This window comes from Takifugu rubripes, chromosome 1 (assembly GCF_901000725.2).
Source record: "Takifugu rubripes chromosome 1, fTakRub1.2, whole genome shotgun sequence".
NCBI lineage: Eukaryota > Metazoa > Chordata > Actinopteri > Tetraodontiformes > Tetraodontidae > Takifugu > Takifugu rubripes.
In genome coordinates this window covers 14,353,798-14,375,941 of record NC_042285.1, presented here as the reverse complement: position 1 = coordinate 14,375,941, position 22,144 = coordinate 14,353,798, and the positions used below count along the sequence as shown (strand labels likewise).

Here is a 22,144-nt window from a genome sequence, read left to right as displayed (position 1 = left end):
TTTTTTATTTAGGTCTTTTGGAGTTCATTTTATGTTCCTCTCCTCTTTACATTAATAAAAATATTGACCAGGGTGTCCCAACCTTTACACTGTAGTAGCTAGCCAGTCAAGGTAATGCACAGGTATCCTGTGAAGCTGCACTTGGAACCTTCTGACACGTTTCTTTCTGCAGGTTGTCAGTGTTGTCACATGGTGCTAAATCCATCAGCAGCAAAGGTCATGTGTTCAGTTCCAGCCATCAACGCTTGTGTATCTTCTGCTGATTGTGTAGTAGCAGCTCAGCTACCTGTGGCAGGAAACCTCATCGCCTCTCCTCTCGTAGGATACCAGATGGTTCCTTCTCCTCTCTACTAGTACCTCTTCAACATACTTTTTTTTTTTTTTTTTTTTTTACAGATGAGGTTAAAGGCTGTAATGACACATACATTGACTGTGTATAGTGGTACGTTGCTGTTCATCCCAGACACGGGACCATTCTCTGAGAGGACTTTGGGGGCAGGCAAGACCACCATAGCTTAAGATTTACACTTCTGTTTTTTTGTAACAAATGTCAATTACCTTTTATTTGCTGGAGAAGCTGACCATCAATATTTCCTGGCGTTGTGAAACACATACAATATATGATGAACTGAACTATAACTATCAACTATGTAAAGCAAAAGCGCTTTTAAAGTGTCTGGACAACTGCTAAAATGTTGGGGAGAACATCCATCTCAGGAGGGAGCCTTCCAGGCCTAATCAGCCTGCAGGACCGTACCAACAGAACCCTGAAGCAGCAAGTTCTGACAACAAAGAATTCTCAGTTAACTGTTTAGATTTAATCAACTTGAGCCTTTTAAATAATATGCAGTCAAGTTAAAATTGGACTTCACACATTCTTGTTTGTTACAACAAGAGGTTGTGTCAGTTTGTTCAATCACACGCAAAGTATCACAGGCACAACCCCAACTCCATCTCATCCTGTGTAACTTCAAATACGGTCAGATGTAATAAGATATTCAGCCAATGACATCACATACAGTCCACATATTATCAGGTCACTGAAGGGTAACTAATATTGTAGTGATCTAGTCCAACAAGCAACACACATATGCATATCGACCTACCCCATCATCGGACCCCCTCGTTCCAAACTGTACACCTGTCTTGGGTTGAGAAGGTACTTGAACTTTCTAAGAACTCTGGAAAGAACAAAGAAATCAGACCACCTACAAGAAGAAAGCAATGTGCTAAATATAACACATAATGGATACTCAGAAAATTAAAGATGTATAAAAAGATATGTAGTGAAGGTTTCAATATCCAATTATTTGGATACTGTTTCGGTACTAGTAATACTATATCCCACATCAAACATTCTCTAGCTCCAAATGATCTGCATTATGTGTTCCTTTAGAGCAGAACATTAATCAGTAAGAGCGTTTTTATCTTCTTCTGTGAATAGACTGTGGAGTGAGAAGGAGCAGAACAATTATAATTCTTTGTCCTGAAATTGCCTTTTTCACGCCTGTCACCTGTGATTAGCTGTCAGGATCTGTGCTTTCTCTCCATTGTGTTCTCACAATTCCATCTTTCTCAGGAACTCACCGCTCCCCCTGCCGTCCTCCACTCTTGGGATTGACCATAACCAGGAGAGGGTGGGAACCCGGTAGAGGGTTGATCTGATTGGAAGGGGCGGAATACAGTTCAGACCCGCATGAGGCAGCCTCGGTGGGAAAGAGGCAGGTGGATGCTGGAGGCGAGCGTACCTGCAGTGCTTGGCCTTCGCCCAGGGTGAATTTAAAAGTCTGATTGGCGTCATCAGGACTGGTGCTGGGTGGTGACTCCCCCTCGCCACGTTTCAGCATAGACTGACGGTCCTGTAAACACAAATGTTACCTTGTATATAACAAATGACGTGTTAAGTTAATGATGTTCTCTGCATATGAGACGTCTACAGCACGCCTGTTCATCCCATGGAGAGGGATCCCTTACCAGGTTTCTTTTTTAATCTAAAAGGGTTTTTAAAAAAATGTTTTCTCTGACCTGGGTTGAGGGTTTAAGGGCAGAGATTTGTCTGTGCTTGCTTGTTATCAATCTCACATTTATTAAATTGTCTTTATTTGCACTTGCATGTTCAAAATAAAATCATCAATCAAACCTTCATTCTTCTACAAATTATACCAATACGAAGCAAAGATATATATATACAGTATATATATATACAGTATATATATATATATATATATATATATATAATGCAAGATACATTAGACAGAAGGCTCATCTGCATTGTGAAGCAGCAACTTTCCAGAGATCGATCTAAATCAATACATTCTTGCTCATGTGATTCATCAGGAGTGTATTAAGACAGCAGTTTGAGCCTAAAGATCTTGTCCCGGATGTTTTTGTCACTGCACCAAATACAACTCAACATATATTTAGTGATTCTGACTCTAAATGTTTCGCAGATGTGTGGAAAGCTGCAGCGTGGACCTCTTTAGGCATGCGTATTAATTGTCATGTCAGCGAGGCATCAGAATGCAGGTCTGGAAATAGACTCTTGGTCGTGAAGCAGGTGGTTGCGCAGCATACGTGTGACAGTAGGAATTATCTGTTCAGTGGCGTGACATTCAGACTTTTGGAGTTGCAGTCTGTTGAAATGAGAAAGATCGGTTTCAAATGGACCGTGCGAGGTCCAGGGGTTCCATAGAGGATTTGAAACCTTGGGAGGATTACACTTCTTTGAATCCAGAAATTAAAAAACATTCTTAAATTGCTGCTCTGTTTTGCATTAATTATAAAGGTTTTAAGTTTGTACTATTACCATTCTAAATAGACCATTTAAAGCCATTATAATGTTTAAATATGCTAAATAACAGGTAACATGCAACCTGCAAACCTACTGGTTACAGGGAGTTCAGATGATCAGACTCAAAACAAGGTTTTATGAGTCAGTTAGCACTGAATCTTAACCATCTGTGGGGGAGAATGTTATGCACTCGTGTTTGACAAACAGGAGGAGATATTCTCACCAGAACGACGGGGCAGATGTATGAGGGAAGTAGAGTGTGGTCCCTCAGTGATCCTCCATCACATTCTTGCTTCACGTGAGAGGCACATTTATTATGGAGCTGCAGCACAGGGGAGTCCAGGCATCATAAGAGCTGCGTTATCCATTAGTGAGATGAATCTTGTCAAACAGTTTAATATGTTTTTAATGCTACAAATACCTATATTTTTGGCCAGCCTAACACCTAATTTATTAACCAATATATGAGTACAGTGTTTGTCACGCTGCAATGAAATGTAAAGTAATATGCGATGGGAGGGGGTTAGGTAAAGTGCATGTCTGTGGCGACATCTAGTGGACATTACTTGCATTACATAATGGAATCCATTTGTGTGCATGTGTGTTTTCGTTAGAGAGGGGTACAGTATGCATCTAGTCATCTAGTGTACATCTAACTATGATAGCCTGTGTGTCACTTTATCCATTTTTAAATGGGAATAATTGCGAGGGTGTCCTAATTTATAATTCCTCCTTAAAATTTCATTTTACAAAAAGTGCTGAAACCCTTTTTTTTCATTAGAATTTTGATAGTGTACTTATATTACCTGACTCTCACAATATTCTAATAAAATGACACCAAATAGCCAGATATAAGAATATTTAAACACACACACACACACACACACACACACACGCACACACACACACACACACACACACACACTTTTCCACTGACTACAGTGTGAGTGAGAACAGTGGGAACTCACCGTGATCTGACACCAGACACAGTGTAACCCCGTCAGGCCCTGGTAGCACTTGATACTCCGATGACAGCGGTCACACTTGGTAGGAGAGTTACCCTCCATCCAGACATGCTGCATAGCCTGGAAGGAAGTACAGACATTTCTACATTAACATAAATGTTTTGGCCTTTGGATCTTTAAGAGTTTTGGTCCGGAATTCCTTTGAACTGCTGATTTATAATTTGTAAAATGAAGAGAAGGTAAAAATAATCCTTGTGCCGGATTATGACACATGAGAAGGCAGAGGATGTGCCTGTGATGAAGCGGGAGTGTGACCTCACGGACCATCCTGTGATCTTTTCTGCTTTCTCAGATGAGGTCGGTGAGAAACTGACAAACAGAGCGACATGTTCATGTGCGGTGTTTTGCACTTACGTCAGTGTGCCGACGTGATTTTGCATACGTGCTGATGCAGGCGGCGATGTCTTTGGACACACACCTTTCGTGGACTGTGTACTTGCATACTGGAAGACCAACAACAGATGTCTGTGTTATTTCGCTTATATCATAATCAGACACAGTGTCAACATTGATAGCATAGATTATTAATTTTACACAGGAAGGGAAAATGACATAAATCAGCGATGCCCACAAAGGGGAAAGGAGGTGAGGAATTGACCCACTGGAGCAGCAGAGGCCCTGCTTGCGGACACCGAGCAACATGGTGTGGCAGTAGTTACAGTACGCAGGCTTGTTGAAGTGTTTCAGACGCCACACATGCTGCCCGTCCTCTTCAATGTTCTAGCAGATTAAAGAGAGGTGGTGTGAGCACAACTGTGGTGTGTGGTGGTCTCGTGAACAGTTGTGGTTATTATTGCTTTAACAGGTGCCGGCAAAGAAAAAAGCTATTCAGCATTTTTAGGTGTTTTATGTTGTAACAGTAGAGTTTGGTCAGAATTTGGCAAAAAAAACCCAAAACGAGCACTTAATAACTGAGCATGACAGATATAGTATGATGGAAATGTACCGTGTCCATTCCCAGCAGAACCAGTAAGGGGATGGTGGTGAGACCTCCTCTGATCCACTCCTCCAGCGTGACTGTCCCATCTCGATCGTAGTCGATCTCTTCCATCATCTCCTTTAGTATCTGAGGTGACCAACAATCACACTTTATCTATCTATCTATCTATCTATCTATCTATCTATCTATCTATCTATCTATCTATCTATCTATCTATCTATCTATCTATCTATCTATCTATCTATCTGTCTATCTGTCTGTCTGTCTGTCTGTCTGTCTGTCTGTCTGTCTGTCTGTCTGTCTGTCTGTCTGTCTGTCTGTCTGTCCGTCCGTCCGTCCTTCCGTCCGTCCTTCCGTCCGTCCATTGAAGGGTCTCTCAATGTTGTTGGTCTCCACATTCATTGATTAAATAATAATAAAACTTTTAATGAGGGACCCATCACAGTACTGTTTCTGTGTTTATTGCTTACCGGTCGTAGTTCTGTAGTATCCCATTCCAGATATTCTGCCACATGCACCATCTGATTGATAATTCGATCCAGCTCCTACCAAAACACAGATGATCGTTTTATCATCCAGTTAATTAGTGTAAAGTAGTTTCTTCAGTCCGTCTGCATTAGTTCAGTTTTCACATTTAATTGAAACTTCTTTATTTACCTTGTTATTGCAGGCTATTGAGTGAAGTTTGATTAGATCATATTTTAATTCCCAGGCTTTCAGTCTTCATCCTGGTTCTGATGCTCATGTGTGCTAACAGGACTAACAGCTGGAGCTGGGCTTCCATGTCATGATTACAGGATCAGTGAACAGGCTGAATTCCTTCTTGATTGACAGCTATTTAGAGATATACGCTGCCTCTTGAGCACTGGCAGCTCAGTCCCATTGTGGATTTTTCTAGTGAAGTCGAAAGACAAACTGCAACCCATTTCTTAATATTTGCTTCGCGAAATTGCAATTTCATGCTCATTGCAATTCCTTGTTCAGTTTAGGATGATTTTAACATTTCCCTGTTCCAGTTTAATATTGTGTGTTCAATCATTCATCCTGCTGGTTAGGACTCCCAGCCTTCCCTGGTTGAAAGACTACCAGCTGCCGCTGACTGAGACACACCGGGCAGCAAATTAACCTTTTATTCTCAAAGTTGATGTGACAGAAGCACATAGTTTTGAGTGGGGGCCAAGTGGGTCAGGGCATCTCCAAAAGTGCAGCTCTTGCCAGTTGTTCCCTCACAAAAGCTACATGGATACTGACCAGTGCAGTGACGTGGTCACTATCTAACAAAAGTGGTCCAAGGAAGGAACAGTGGTGAATGGGAGGCCAAGCCACAAAGCTGCACATAGGAAGGTAAAAAAAATGTTAGATCCAACAGATGAGCTACAGTGGCTTAGATTAATAATTAAGTCAATGCTGGTTGTGATCGAATGGGGAGCCGAGGATTTAGCTACCAGATCCCCCTGATAGGGAACAGGCTCCCTGGTACGGGAGGCTGACTTCATCTCTACCCTTTCCTCTTTGAAAAAGCTTATTGTCAGTCATTCTGTAGTTCCAGTTATTATTCTAGACATAATTATCATATTTAGAGGGTTGTCTAATTATTAGGATAACAGCTTAGTTATGCTGCTATAGGCTATAGTATCGTTGCCTTCATAGCTGTATGCTGACCTACTGACCTCCGACCCCCCTGACTCAACTCTTACACCAGCATGTACTTACATGATCTCTACCTATTTTCTCCTCTACCTGTCCTCCCCCTTCTCCTCTCTCCTCTACCTGTCCTCCCCCTTCTCCTCTCTCTATACCTGTCCTCCCCCTTCTCCTCTCTCCTCTACCTGTCCTCCCCCTTCTCCTCTCTCTCTACCCAGCCGGCCATCAGCAGGAGGGTCTCCCTACGTGAGTCTGGTCTTGGTCAAGGTTTCTTCCTTGCCACTGTTGCTTGTTGGGGGTCAGGCGCTGGGATTCTGTAAAGCACCTAGAGAAAATTTGGATTGTAACAAATGCTATCTAAATAAAGATTGATTGATTGATTGTTTGTTTGTTTGTTTGTTTGTTTGATTGATTGATTGATTGATTGATTGATTGATTGATTGATTGATTGATTGAGTAAAAGCTGTTTCTGTTTAGTATGCAACTGCAGACCCATAACAGAGGCCATGCTGACCTCTGTCGCCTGCTGAAAGCATCAACAAGGGGCACATGAGCATCAGAACTGGACCACGGAGCAATGGAAGAAGGTGTCTTTGTCTAATGTATCACGTTGTCTTTTACATCACGTCAGTGGACAGTTACGTTTGCATCACCCAAGGGAAAACACACAGAACCAGAGTGCATTATGGGAAGACGGCAAGCCGGCTTTGGGCATTGTTCCATTAGGAGACCCCAGGTCCTGCATGCATGTGGAGGTTTCTTTGACATGTACCACCCACCTAAACGTTTCGGCAGACCATGTACACCTTTCATGGCATCAATATTCCCTAATGGCCATAGCCTCTTTCAAAAGGATAATAGCTGTGACCTGACCTGTTGACCTCTAACCCCAGTGACCAGCTCAGCTTTAGCTATGATTTGATTAATGTACTTGCATGTATGCTGTATGTGTAATCCTTCCTCTATCTGTCCTCCCTCTTTCCTCTCTTCTCCTCCTTTGCCAGCTGGCCATCAGCAGGAGCCCCCCCCCCCCATCCCATTAATAATTGTGTCCTGCTTCATATCAAGAACAGTTTAGAAATGCTTGAGGGAGCACAAGTTTGAGGTGTTGTGTTGGCCTCCAACTTCCCCATATGTCAGTCCAGTGGAGCATCTGTTGGTTGTGCTTGACGAACAGGTCCGATCAGGGCCGCTGGCAGTAAAACATGGCTCATATGTATGTTATTATTACCAAGCAGTGCAAATGCTGCAGCTAAGTGCTTGATTTTCTATGCTTAGAGCATCTGTGTGAAACGTGAAAGTCAATACACAAATTTACCAAATGAAAAAAGAGAAACAAGACACTCACAGAGCTGTCTAGAAGCCCATTTCCATCTGTGTCATACAGCCGGAACATGACTGGTGGGAAACAAGAGAACAGCGTCCATGAAAACTCAAAAACTGATCAGCTCTTTGAAGCTCTAACATTCACTCCCTAGCTCCCTCCAGGGGATCAAAAGGTTAAAGAAGCAGATTATGCTATTGGTAAGACCAGTTAGCAAAAATGTGCCTTGTGATTCAGCGCCATTATAGCAGTGGACACTCCGCCCACCATCACTCACACTCCAATTTGTCCTCTGGCATCCCCCGCTCCAGCAGGGAGAGGTAACAGACTATGTCCTTGAGAAAGACCACCTGAGGCGGTTGCAGGAGGGGGCTCTGGTGGGGTGATGGGCTTCTGCGCTGCAACAAATGTTTCTCGGTCTGGCTCCTCTCTGAAAGAAGCATTTAAAAACACCATGACAGTGCTGAAAAAACACATTTAGGAAGTTTGACCTTTTTATGGCAAGATAGCTGTTAGAGTCTAGGTTAAAAATCCCTCAGTTTAGATTCAGACAGTTAAGAAATCATTGTATTCTGATGTGATTGACAGTTACATTTAAGCTTCAGCTTATGATCACAGAAGATGATGGAGGTTGACTGATGGTTGATGGTGAATAGTATGACGATGCAGCTAAATCACCTGGTGAAAGTTTGGGGGACCTGGCAGGACCAGTGTTGGGGTTCAAAGCATTGCTGCTGACCTCTGAGGCTTTGACCTGAGTGCAGGGCAACTGGTGGCAACCCCCAGGTGTCTGCTGCCCCATTCCTGAGCGCAGTGAGGAGGTGCGAGATGACGATGGCGAGGTGCTGGCTGCTGTTGTGTTCATCACACTGGAGTGTTCTGGTGTGTGCCTACCCATTGCTGAAAGGATACTTTTCCCATTCATCCCTGTTGATGGAGGAAAAGCATTTAAACAGGAACTATCAAAAACAGGAGGAAAGGTGGATAACAGCCCACGAAGTGTTGCAGACATACAATACAAAAAACATGACAAATACACAGTTACAGGAAGCAGAAGGAATACACTAAGCATTTGGGTCATCCACAACAAGATGACAGAGGGAGGCAACAGCGAGTTACAGCCAGTAGACCCATGTCCCATTAAGATGACATCACTGTGATGAGTCAACCGTTGCTGGTACCTGTAATGGGGGCACAGGCCACTTCAGTCTGAATAGAGATGCCTGCGTCAATGGAGCGGGCATCTGCAGTCCATTGTTTAAGAGAGGGAAGAGATAGTGGCAGCAGCCATATGAATGAGTGAACATCATTGCAGTCAGACTAACATGTTTCCAAGAATAGACATCTCGGAAAGTTAGGCCGAGTTGATCACTGAAAACGTCGAGACACAATATAGATGCTTTACTCTGCTGGATGTGCAGATGCTGGGTGATTTATAAATACTTTTATAAAAATATATACAGTAGAGGTCACACATCGGTGTGTATATTTCAGTTGAAGGAGACTTCTTGGTAAGAGAAATGATGGAATAATAAATCAGACAAGAAAAACATCAAACGTGCAAGGATATAAAGGAAAGTTAGGAGAAATGGCAGAATCATTAAATGTGTGTGTGTGTCATTTTGATATTTAAAAATTGTGGCAGAGGGGAATGTGTCCCTTGGTGCGAAAACTCCATAAATTTGAGCTTTATGGCACTAATCACTGCGTCTGCTAAATGTAGACAGGGCGAGCAGATGGTTCCTGAATGTCTGATTCCCACTGGGAAGTATGGAGGAGGATGCGCAACCATGTGAAGGGTTGTGTTACTGCTGTGTTGGAGAATTAGTCAAAATTGGACCCAAATGTCTCCATAAAAGGAAAAGTGACATCAGGTAGCCAACACCTACAGGAACTTCTTTGAATTCTTCAAAGACAATTCCAGACGACTACCAGGCCAAGAGTGTTCAACGGCTTATTTGCTGCAGTTCAACCAGCCTAACTCATGGAGCCTGCATTGTTATAATCTATCTGCTGTTTAAACTCCAAGCAGCTTTTTTGGGGACTCTGATCTGAGGTGCTGACAGTTTCTGGTGGTGTTAACTTCAACGCACTCATCCTCTGAAGAAGAGGAAGCGCCTGCTCTTTCTGTCCTAGCAGTTTTATCATAGTGTTTAAGGCTTTAGGGAAAATACACTTTGGGAAACATTCAGTCCTTGAGATCAACAATAAAAACTAAAGTTTGGGTATACATATTAATGTGGACATATGAGACACATGTTATAGGAGATGTAAATGTGTGTGGTGAGTTGCTCTCATTCTCATCTTCTTAACCGCTTTATCCCTTTCGGGGTCACGGGGAGGGCGCATCATTTGGTGGAATTTGATGGCAAAAGTAGCCTTTTAATGGTGCACGTGAATGAAGCTGAATTCCATAGTTTAATCTACTAACCCAAAATTGGAATATTAAGGAATATTCAAGCCAGACAACTTCATTTATGGTCACACTTTGTCAATGTTTACAGTTAGCTGAAAGCTGAAGAAAGAGAAAATAAAGAAAAGAGCTTTGAGACTGACAATCAGATTTCCAAATGTTATCAAAGCCCAAGACAATCCTAAGGTAATCAGCAGACATAGAATGTGTCATTTACTTATGTGTTGACATTAGCATATTGTTAGCCATCCATTGGAAATGCCAGAAGTCTTCAGCTGAGATTTTGAACACAATTTTGACATCAAGTTTAGCAGTGTACAGTATGTGCTAAAAAGAAAAAACCTACGCTAGAGTACAGGTAAGAGCTCCATGAGTAAACTCACATTCTAACATGTTCACATTTAATAGAGAGATCTCCGGCAGAACACATTCTTTCTGTCATTCATTCATTGTGGCAGCAATGAAACCAAAACAGTTATAGGAGGCAAATCTTTACAAAAGGCAAAGGTGCACAATGGCCTACCCAGTAAACTGGATTCTCCATGAGACTGATTGGGAGAGCAGCCCCCTGTCTTGCTCTTGAAGGAGGTAAAGAGGTGCCGACACAGTTCCTCTGGGATGTCATTCTCCAGATAAGTGGCCATGAAGAGCTGGAAACCTTCATAATCGATGGGCTGGGAAAAGAAATGGCAAATAGAAAAAGAGAATTACTCAGGTACATCTATGAAATGAAGTAAATGTTTAGTGAGAGTGAAGAAGAGATGAACGTGTTCAGTCCCAGTTGACCTACCCTGAAAATGAGAATTATGATACTGATTTGAGATAACATGCAAGTTAAGACAGCCTAATGAGGACAATTTGGACATTTAAACACAATAAATTGCCATAATTATCTGTTCTGTAATGACACAAAAGCTTGGATGGTAAGTTACAGTGTTGTTTGAAAGAAATGACTGACAAATGCTAAAAACAGCAAAGTACTTTACAACCCAGCATACAGGCATGGAAGCAGAAGGCGGAAGCCCCCTCAGCTTAAATATACCAACACTTTAGACCTTTGAACAAGCAGTCTGCAGTGAATAACACCAGTTTTTTAATAGTGGGAGACAGAACGTGCATGCAGACTGCAGACAGCCACCACACAGCATGCAAAGTCTCCTGGGCTGAGGCTTACTTGGTTGAGAATGTCTTGATTCTTTACATCAGCCAGAACAAAAAAGGGGGAAAGATAGTCAGAAAACCAAGTGAGGTTAGCAGGAAAATGAAAATAAGACATCAGTTACTGTGTGAGGAAAGATTTGTGTGTGATGGAGCCGTCTGCCAACATAGTTTTTCTCTGATAGTTGGTGATAATCTTTCTGTGGTCATTTTTATATTTAACCAGCTCCACGGAACTATAAAACAGTTTGAAAGGAATAGAAAAGGCTACTCTTTTCATAAAATAATACAGGACCCAATAATAGACCCATTACTCATAGCACTGTGCTCAACACACATGCGGACCATTTTTCTCTTTTTCACACACACACACACACACACACACACACACACACACACACACACACACACACACACACACACACACACACACACACACACACACACACACAGATGGCAGAATCAGTGTTCAGTGCGGCGCCAGTGGATGATATGGCATCAGACAGGGCACAGGAGCATTGCGTCTGGTTCTGCCATCAAGCCTTCATCACGTTGAAAACCAACCCTTTGGAAAAACATTACAGTAGGGTGGAGATAAAGTAAAGGCAAAGACAAAAGAGGAAAGGGAGATATGTTTTTCAAAAACTCTAACACGAAAAATAGCACCCCTTACATGTGGAAGTGCTGTGGACATTTTTCACGATTTGAAGGTAAAACACCAAAATAGAAATTGCTCAGCTTTGGTGGCTGCTAACCTTTCGCTGGAGCCTAGGGGCCTACTGAAGTTCCAGTGTTCCCTAGAGACGGTATCGACGTTATATGTGTGGGATCATGCAACCTCCCATCCACTGTAGTGTGTGTTTTGTGAACATACCTGCTCAGGATTATATTTGGAAAGCACTCCTTCACCATGAAACTCATCCAGAACATCCTTCAGCTTCTTTGAAGAGTCTGTACAAGAACAGAAGAAGCTAAATCTTTTTTGGTCACAGTATGAGATACACAGCATTTGAGTTGTACTGGCAGTCTTTATTTCATCAGGTAGTCAATCAGAAACCATATTTGTCATCAGCCTCTCAGGATAATGGGTGACTCTTGATGTCTTTAGCCAACGTATGTGGAAGTACCCCTTCAAACCCACATCATATGCATTTTGACTATGTGGATTTGGGTCCATTTTGGCACTTGCATTGACTGAAGACCACGAGGAGGGACAGAGGTCAGGGTACGGAATATGGGCAGCAACGGTGCTATACCCTTGAAGAAAAACTGGTCAAGTTTGCATAGTGCTGAACCTTCTTGCAAGATGAGATGAGATGTTTGTAACCGTTTTAAATATTTGCAGGGTCCAGACTGCTCTCTGAAATTGTGTATCACGGGAATGATGCGGATGAGAAGTGAAATTCACTTTTCTGGGCTTTCGTGTTCTTGGGCTTGTGCCTAAAGGGCTTGTTACATGTGGAAATCCATGTCCAGGGAGAAGATGAGGATGTCATCCTGCTATATACAAACACAACTTTGTTTAACTTCTCTGCTGGAGTGCACCATTCACCAATGTTTGGATCATTCCAGGCTCATTGATTAATCCAGATGTCATCACCAGTTATTCCTAGTGTCTGCTCGGAGTGTTGAGCTGTCCTGCCTCCCCGTCCTGCCTCCCCGTCCTGCCTCCCCGTCCTGCCTCCGTCCCACTTGTGATCCCATTAAGCCTCCTGTGTTTCACCTGCTCCCAGTCACCCGCACCTCCGTCCTCATATATTTATACCTGCCTCGCCTTCCCTTCTTTGCCAGACTGCCTTGTTGTCAGGCATCTGGTGGTGTTCTGGTGTTATTTGTTCTTGTTTGTGTTTGCATTTGGATTTGGACTTTATTCTGCCCGTCTGGTTGGATTTGTTTGCTGAATTAGTCTGACTACCCGGTAGCAACTTAACATCAAAACTTCCGATCTCTTGAATTGAACCAGGATCCATGTCATGCTCAGATCCTGACACAATGTGGCAGTTGTCAGGGTGATGAAGAGGCAGAGGGGTGACTTTGGCCTTGGAAAATACCTCAGGGTGGAAGAGAGCAAGGTGAGACAAAGCTTGATCTCAGCATAGTGGCGGCAGAGTTGGAGGTGATGTTTTGACAGAGAGTGGCTCAGAACTAAATAATGTTTGGTATGTCCGAAACAGATAAAGCTGCTGTGCCTCGCTGCTCATCTTGAGTAAGAGGGTGAGAAGAGGGGTGTGATATATAATGGTGAACAGGGTTTGACCTTTCAGGGAGGTTGCAGTGAATGGAGTGTTAAGGGGACCCATAACTAAGTTAGTAGATGATGAAATTTTCATCCACTCCCATAGAAGGTGTCAGCATGGTATTTTCCAGCATCAAAGGTTCACCCAGGTTCTCAGATGGGCAGTCAGCAGTGGCCTGTGGGTCCTTGTCCCTAGATCCCCTCCAGACTGCTTGCTGTTCAATAGATAGATCTCTACAGTGCCATTATGACATGAGCAACTTATATATCTTGACAGCTAGGGTGACAAAATCATCCAGATCATCAAGCGCATTGACAAATAATCTGGTATTTGTTCCCATTTTGTATTGTCTAGTAACTCTATATGCCATTCACTCATCACTGATTGTTATATCATACTTTTTTTTAAAAGAAGAAGCACACTTTATTGGTGCCCAGAGAGGGAGTGACTGATTTAACGTACACACACTGGCATGTACACATACCAAGAACACATGCAGTCATTGTTGGAGACGTCTGGGAATGAGTAATAGAAATATCCCCGCACCTCTTCCAAACAGCCTTCTTTCAATTTTTTGGGTCGGCAACTGGAACTGAGACCAGCTGCTGCTGCCCCAATGCCAGTGTGATGTCTCAGTCACCTTCATTCTACTATTACAGTGGCAGCAGAATATTTCACAATAGGAAACGGATACAAATAATAACAGCTGCTGAAGCATCTCACAATGGGTGAAGATACTTGAAATCACTGTGCACAGGTCAACAGGTCTGGGAACTTAAGTTGAATATGTGTGGCGCATAGGAAATATAAAATACAAGAAGGGAAAACCCCGAACTATAAAGCAACTAAAAGAAAACAACCAACTTTCAAATGTATAGATATTTGTTCTAATTTTGACCAGCTTGTCCTCCGAACCTTGTATATTTGTTCTTTCAGTCAGCCAATGGACCTGACTGACAGCAGTGACCTGCTTTGTTTTTACTTCCTATGGATCACAAAGGTTCATGCACGAGTGCGGAAGTCAACGAAATTGTTTGCATGACAGAACCATGTTATGTTCACCCACTATGATGACAAATGAGTCTGCCAGGAAAAGAAGGTAGCAGCTCTTTTGACTAACAAATCTAAAATAAATAAATAAAAAACCTCAATCCAGCAAGTTAGTGAACGTCATCCTGCAGAAATAAGGATTTCATGTTTTTTTTTTTTACTTTGTTTGTTTTTTAGCAATGACTGCTTTAAATAATCAATGCAAGATTTATATATGCATACTGCATATGCAACTTTATTATGTACAGATTTCAGAGGTTTATTTAAATTCTTAACAAATACAATGGAGACCACATTATTTATATTTGCAAACAATGCTAAATAACACTTGTAAGCATCATCGGTTCTGTACACAAACACAGAAAGACCAACAATGTGTACTCACATTCACTGTATTGTTGTAGTTGGGCAAACTCAGCTGGGCTCAGACACACCCAGCTCCTGTCACCCATCTCTGAAGCCCAGGGAAGGGGTGTGTGCGTGTGTGTGTGTGTGTGTGTGTGTGTGTGTGTGTGTGTGTGTGTGTGTGTGTGTGCGTGTGTGTGTGTGGAGGGGCTACAGGGGTCTGGGGTCTGATGGGGCTCCTTCAGGCAGTGTGTCAAGGTGTGTCTATAATTGGTCACGATTTAAAGGGTACAGTAGGAGTAATGACCGAGGCCACATGAATCAGCAGCTGTTGGACTGAGCAGGTTTGTCTGGTGTTTAGATCAGTGTTCAGGAACACTGCTGTGCTGCAGATATTAGATTTGTCAGGTGCTGGGGCAGAGAGGGGTTCTCTTCCGTTGTTGGACCTGGTAGGGATTTGGGGGGGGGGGGCAGAAACACAAATCAAGCTGAGAGTCAGCATTGGACATTCAGACATTCAGCAAAATGAACATAAAAGGCATGGAAAAACCTGGAATATCAGGGAGACTTAGTTCATAGGAGGACTGGTGTGTCAAGACACAGTAGCTTTTAGCTGACTAATTATTCTTGCCTTTTCCTACTTACTTACATTTCATGACAGAAATGAGTGTAATAAGAAGAAGAAGAAGAAAAAGAAAAAGAAGGGGGAGAGTAGAAAATGTGGATGAAAGAGAACAGATGAAAAAGATGAAACGTGAAGGTGATTAGATATGATACATTATTATACAATGGAAAAAACAGAGAATTGACCTGATTACATTTCATCACTTTTAACCAGGGGAGCTTTTTATAGTATTTTGAGACAGACAAATATAATCTGATAATAACAATAATATTCAGATTGCACATTTTTAAACACCATGGTTCGGAGAGGCTTAAAAGCAGTTTTGAAACAGCACCAGAACTGACTGACCTAGCTGGTCTTACCTCCTCAGGGTCATCATTCCAAAGCCAGGGGCCCTGGCTCATATTTGTCTGCTACCTAAAATTCTGAACTACCAAAACGGCCCCACCCAAAAGTCTGATGCTGTGGGCTGGCTGATACGGGGTCAAAAGGTCATTTCGATAACAAGGGTCCAGACCCAAATGAGATTAAAGAGTAATCAGTAAAATGTAGAAATCAATTCTAAACTGGGAAGGCAGAGAGTAGAGGGAGGCTGCCGTGGGGGTCATGAGAGGAGGTTTGTTACTAGCTGAAGGTGAGACAGGAACTTATGGGTGATGAAGCAGAGAACGGACCTGCAATGGTCTAACCTGGAGTAGAGGAAGGCCTGGATGACTTTCTCCAAGTTAGACTGTGTCAGGATTTAATTTTGTCTGTTAATTGTTGAATTGGGTAAAAAAAGGATTGATCATTTTCTTGAGATGGTGGTCAAATATTGCTCCTAATTTCTGGCAGAGGGCCACTTCTGACTTAGGTGAAAGTAAAGCAGGGCCCAGCTCAGGTAACCATTTATAAAAATGAAGTTATGCAACCTGCATAACCACTGCGTCTGCTACCACTGCGTATGCAATCAGACTTTGGAGCGAGGCATCCAGACTTTGAATTCTGCTAAAACAGATAAATTCTACTTAACCCACCCAAACAAAGGGGCTGAGGCCCAGAGATGAAGGTCAACCATGACAGCGACTGTGGCACCAGAAGACACATACATGCTTAATAACCTAACTCCTTCACCAAGTTATCAAAAGCCCATTATGTTGCCCCCAGTAATCATCCACACAGATGTCTGGCGTCATCAGTACCAGAACATGGGACTGTAATGCACAAAGCACTGGAGAATATGTGTCATCAGGAGATATGATGATATTTTGTCTAGTCAATTTGAAAGTAATCTCCTGTTTCACATCTCTTTTCGTATTTGTTGTTTATCTTCCCAGTTGTCTAGCTCACTGGAGATTGTACAAAGATATAAATAATATATAGAATTGCATTAAGGAGCTCCAAAGTGTAGTGATGTTACTAAAATTAACCATACAAATAGAATATATAGGCTCTATACATGTATATATTGTGACAGTAAGTGTTTAAGTGCCCCCCCCCCCTGCACTGACAGATTCTGTTTTGCTCACAAGGTTGCCTGGCAACTATGACGTCATTGGAGTGCGCAACAAAGAACAGCACCATGGCAGAGAGAGCGAAGAGAAGGAAGAGATCACAACCGATCCTACCAGCCGATCAGGGTCGGCGCTTGTGTCCTGATTTCTCTGTATATCTTTAACTAAACGAAAACAGCTATTTTTTAGACTTTTTGGGGGGGGGGGGGGGGTTGGTAAAATGGAAGCTCTTTTAAACAATTACATTTAAAAACAAACAGATACAAGGATATAACAAAAGCTAATAATCTAGAGAAATTTAAGATGATAATCTTTAAAGTCTCGTCACAACTCAAACTCCAGGAACTGTTGTGGCAAATCACAAAAGGTCTCGGAGGAATATTTAAAACCTGCAGATCTTTGGTGAATGTTCTGTTTCTATCAGAGAGATTTATTTTAAAGTGTATTTTAAGGTACGTTACACAACATTTAAAAGTAAAAAGTTATTTCGAATCTGCAACTGAAAGAAAATCAGTTGAATTATGAACATGCTGAGCAGATTATGAAGGCATGATGGATGATACGATGAAAATGCCTTTGGTTTTCGGACTGGGTGTTTTCAAATCCAGAAAAGAAGTAGGTCGGCAGATCCGTATAAAATAAGACTCCAACCCTGCCAGATCCTTCAAGATTTTCCTTTTTTGGTGGATGCAGCCTGTACTCCAGATAGCAGTGATGAGTCTCGCTGCTCTGGTTTTATGCGGCTACAGGCTGTCGGGCCCAACGGATGAATTACCCAAGTGAGCGCAAGAGGAGATTAAGGTATGAAATCCAAAGTTAAAAGTCAAAATCTTCAGATGGCAAGAATTATTTTTGCATTTGAATTTGTAGCTGTGCAGCGTTTGTGTCTCGTTTTTCGGTTTTGGATTGAGACAGAATTAAGTCAGATCCATGAAAATGTAATAAAGGATTTTCTTTACAGCCCACGTGTTGTCCTACTGTTTTATGGTGAGCAGAATATTTTTTTCCCGTTTACGCTTTTATCTCATCAACTGTGTTCAGAGCTGTAATAGAAGGTGCAACAGGAAATCTTTCACATATCCCCTTTGCTAGACTAAATCTGCATATCCAGGGTGTACAGTTCCAGAATATCTCAGTATTCATTGCTTGGCCTGGACCTAACTGTCCTTGAGCAAAACTGCTCATTTTGTCAGCAGAGGACACTTAAGTCTAACAGGCAAAGATTCACCACACAAAGTTCAAAGCAGAGTTACTATCAAAATAGACTGCACTAACTAAACTGCTTTAAAATTTAAACTCAGATCTTCTTCCCGTGTATTGTGAACTTAACAGTGGGCATATTTAAGGCACTGTGAGAAACTGGTGCATTGGTAATTGTATTTGTATCTCTGTGTCTCAGACAGAGGAGCTTTGTCGCATTACACTGATCCAGACTCGCTTAAGAAAAACAACCAAAAAAAGTGTCAGGATGATTAGGATGTTGTGTGTGTGTGTGTGTGTGTCTGGGAGGGGGGGGTAGCAGAACCTCACAGATGAAGAGAGGAAGTCCTGACTGTAGTTAATTGTTTTTACTCACCGTGAGCTCTGAATGAGCAGCAGGAAACCGACGGCCTGTGTGACTATGTGATTAAACAGATACCAACCGCAGCCTGTCTCTTCCAAACCCAAGTCATTTTCGGGCCAAAGATTATCTGCATGATCCAGGCAGTAGCTAAATATAGCTCTGCCTCTAACTGGGTTGGCTACTTACTGAACAACCCCAGAAATTAGACCAGTTTGCAGTATGTGGTACGCTGCTCGTCAGAGAAACTGACTGTTACCTTAATGATGCACTGACTCGACCCCTCAGTTTGTCATCGGATGAGCGACTAAGCAGTTTGCTTTTTTTGTGAAAACCAGTAAGATTTTGTGCAACAATAAATCCACCTTCAACACGGGCACTTAAAGCAGTTATACTAGTAAAAAAAAACTAGTTAAATTTAATCAGGTCACCTAGGTGAGAAAGACTGTAAAGCTCACATGATAAGTGTGACCGGACTTTGTCATCAAATGCTAACTTCTGCACATCTTTATTGTCCCATAAGAAGATATTCTAAAATTAAAAATGTGCAAAGAGCCTTGACCTCACACAGCCGGAGTATGTAAGTAGGTTTTCTGTCTGTCTGTCTGTCTGTCTGTCTGTCTGTCTGTAGTTTTTTTTTATTTTTTTTACTAACAAATAAACCTCAGCACTCAGCTTTGCCCCTTTTCCCTCAAAATTTGGACAAACACAAGGGTGTGTGTGTGACGCGCCTGTGCATCTGTTCATCATTATTCACCTGCCAAAGTTGCGTCAGGCCATGTTGTCAACGGCGCTTGTGCCTTGTCAGAGTTCCACCGATATATCTCAGCGTTGTGATGCATTGTGTGCTGTGATCTGCTCTTACTGACACTGAGACACATCTGGGCAGGTGTGAAGAACTGGAGCATGTTCAGAGTAGGTTTTGCAATTCCCTGTAAACTAATCAATACAGAGGAAAATAAGGATGGGGAATAGTTATCAGGAATGGCTCGAGGCTACATCCTTCACATTTTAAATCTTCTTTTTTAACTTTGATGTCTTGTGCTCTTGTGTCGATCTGCAGAATGTTATTTTAAGAAATGATATGGACAGATTCTTTTAGCTGAGGATGAGTTGAGAGATTAGATTAGAAAATAGTCCCAGTTAGGTGATAAAAGTGAATGATTCAGCGCTGTAAACAACTCAGTGCTGATGAATGTACATGCTTTTATTTACTCGGTTAAACAGATCATCAATGAATTGCTGTGCTTGAATTAAATAATTCAGATCTTCATATATATTCTCAGGCACAGCATTGAAAACTGAAAGTGTAACAATATTGAACCGTATGCGATAGAATTTCAAATAAGTGTCCGTCTCACCAGTAAGATAATCAATAAATTCACAGCTTTGCAATCATTTATATTCCTCCTTAATATATGTCAGAATTTTAAACATTTAAAAACATTTACGCACCACGAGAGAAAAGGCATCAATTCATCGAGGTGGATTTGATGAATCATCTACCGGTAGATTTCCCATCATTTTTATTTTAGTACCACATGTCAGAGACATCGCTGGTATATTCTGTCCGCGTAGGGACGAAAATGACGGGGATCTATTTAACTGGTCCTGAGAGGACGTTTGTCCTGGTCTGTCACCTTTAAATCCATGTGATGAATTCCAGTCTGATAGCAGCAGGACCCCCATCAGAAGGGCGTCGCTGTCCTCCTCTCAGGGACAGGAATTCACAGGACAGTGTTGTACACACCAGCGTCCTGGGAGCAGGAACGTGAGCTGCATCTCACAGCACGACTCACTGATCTTATTTTCATTACTCCTGTCTCCACGCCAGTGTCGTCTCCTTTTGATCCTCTCCTCATTGTGTGTGTGTGTGTGTGTGTGTGCATGCGAGTGTGTGCGCATTTCTTTAAAAGAAGAATCCCTAATGCTGAGTGGATGCCATTAAAGAATAACTAACCATTATCCCCGACTGGAAACGATGTAATTAGGTGCAGCTCTGCAGGTTAATCACAAGAAGTCGGCTCTCTAGCAGTGCTCACAGGAGGTATCCAAGAATTAATGTAGAGCACACTCCCAACCAATCCACTGAGAAGTGGAATTACATTTAGCCCAGTCGACATGAAATGCAAGGACACCGTATGCTTTGTCCTTGCTGACTGCCAATAATGGGGGACGAATAAACGTGTGTCATATATATCTAAGATGTCTACAAGTGTGTGAAAAAGAACCAGCCAAGTTTTGTGCCGATGTGCAGTCCGAGTGAGCCTGAGGCGAAGGTACGGATTCCATAATATTCCTAATTCTGTGATACACAGCCAATTTCTGAACCTTTCTCTGCCTTGTTACTCTGGGAAGCGTCAAAATTAATCCAGACTTTCATTGCAATGTCTTCCCCCATTTGTCTGTATTTCATCATTATTCCATATTCAGCAACACACACACACACACACACACACACACACACACACACACACACACACACACACACGCATCGTTACCAGACAATTCCAAACCAGACAAACTACAAAACACTTTGCATCATGATGTCATTTATTCCAGAGGTTCGTTTCCCACAAAGCCTGTTGTCTCAGCTCCATATAAAGCAAATGAAGAACGGTCAAAGTTGCTGGGAGGAAAAGCTTAAGGAACATTTGGATACATACAAGAGACTAGTCCGTTAAAGGGAAGAGGATTAATCGATAAACAACGAGCACAGACACAAACAGCAGAGATCCACGACAAAACAGTGCAGCAGAGGAAAGCTCTATGAATCGGTGCTCTTCCTTACCTCTGAGTGCTGCAGTTCCAACACGAGTCAACATCTCTGTTGAGCTATGGAGAGACACAGCTGGTTAAACTGGGCTACAGTACATGGAACTGCAGCTGCTCTCTGATCTCCCAGTAAACAGCAGTCGACTCGCTCTGAGTGTTCACACTGTCACACTGCAGCTACATGTAGCGCGCAGCTTTATCCCTCCATCCACCCTGAATTCATTAGTTTTCCTCTCTGCTTCTGCTGCCTTCTGTCTCCCCGTCTCTCTGTCTCTCTTTTTCTCTCACTGTCTCTCTTCCTGATTCTCATCTGTGCATGGTTACTGCTTCCTCTGTTTCTCTCTCCCTGATTCTGTGTGCATGGTTAGTACTCCCTCTCTCTCTCTTGCGCTCTCTCTCGCTCTCTCTTGCTCTCTCTCTCTCTCTCCATTTCAATGTTCCTTAATTTTTTGTCCAATAATGTCATATGATAAAAAAATAAGTTTTCTTAAAAAGTGCAGTTGGACAGTCCCAGTGTCAGATTCAGCTGCATTCATAATTGCCTTTCATTAAAAATACAAATTGTATATCAATATTTTCAATTACTCATTTGAAAAATAACAAATCAACATCTATTTCCAATAAGCTGCTGCTGATACTGCAATTCACTCACCACCCAAATGGGGTGGTGTATTACCTTATGTCAACAGTCAGGGCTAAAGACACAACAATAATACTACAATGAGTACTACTACTACTACTACTACTACTAATAATAATAATA

The 22,144-nt window shown here is 42.2% G+C and overlaps 1 protein-coding gene across 3 annotated transcripts in view; it reads right to left on the bottom strand.

Moving 5' to 3' along the window:
- The window catches only part of dgkg (diacylglycerol kinase, gamma), a 40,519-nt gene extending 18,817 nt beyond the window's left edge, over positions 1–21,702 (bottom strand). The window contains exons 1-18 of one of the 3 annotated variants that reach the window (XM_029845947.1): positions 21,398–21,702; positions 14,968–15,373; positions 12,170–12,246; positions 11,312–11,332; positions 10,661–10,811; positions 8,906–8,968; positions 8,403–8,651; positions 8,002–8,154; positions 7,749–7,798; positions 5,227–5,301; positions 4,763–4,882; positions 4,419–4,536; positions 4,171–4,259; positions 3,760–3,876; positions 3,015–3,113; positions 1,749–1,859; positions 1,588–1,661; positions 1,107–1,181 (exon numbers count right to left, since the gene is read on the bottom strand). In XM_029845947.1, the coding sequence (XP_029701807.1) occupies positions 1,107–1,181; positions 1,588–1,661; positions 1,749–1,859; positions 3,015–3,113; positions 3,760–3,876; positions 4,171–4,259; positions 4,419–4,536; positions 4,763–4,882; positions 5,227–5,301; positions 7,749–7,798; positions 8,002–8,154; positions 8,403–8,651; positions 8,906–8,968; positions 10,661–10,811; positions 11,312–11,332; positions 12,170–12,246; positions 14,968–15,034 (1,709 nt within the window). In that variant the 5' untranslated portion in view covers positions 15,035–15,373; positions 21,398–21,702. The remainder of the gene's footprint in view (positions 1–1,106; positions 1,182–1,587; positions 1,662–1,748; positions 1,860–3,014; positions 3,114–3,759; positions 3,877–4,170; positions 4,260–4,418; positions 4,537–4,762; positions 4,883–5,226; positions 5,302–7,748; positions 7,799–8,001; positions 8,155–8,402; positions 8,652–8,905; positions 8,969–10,660; positions 10,812–11,311; positions 11,333–12,169; positions 12,247–14,967; positions 15,374–21,397) is intronic. The other 2 variants (XM_011607734.2, XM_029845950.1) reach the window with 2 other exon arrangements.
- Positions 21,703–22,144: the final 442 nt, after the last annotated feature.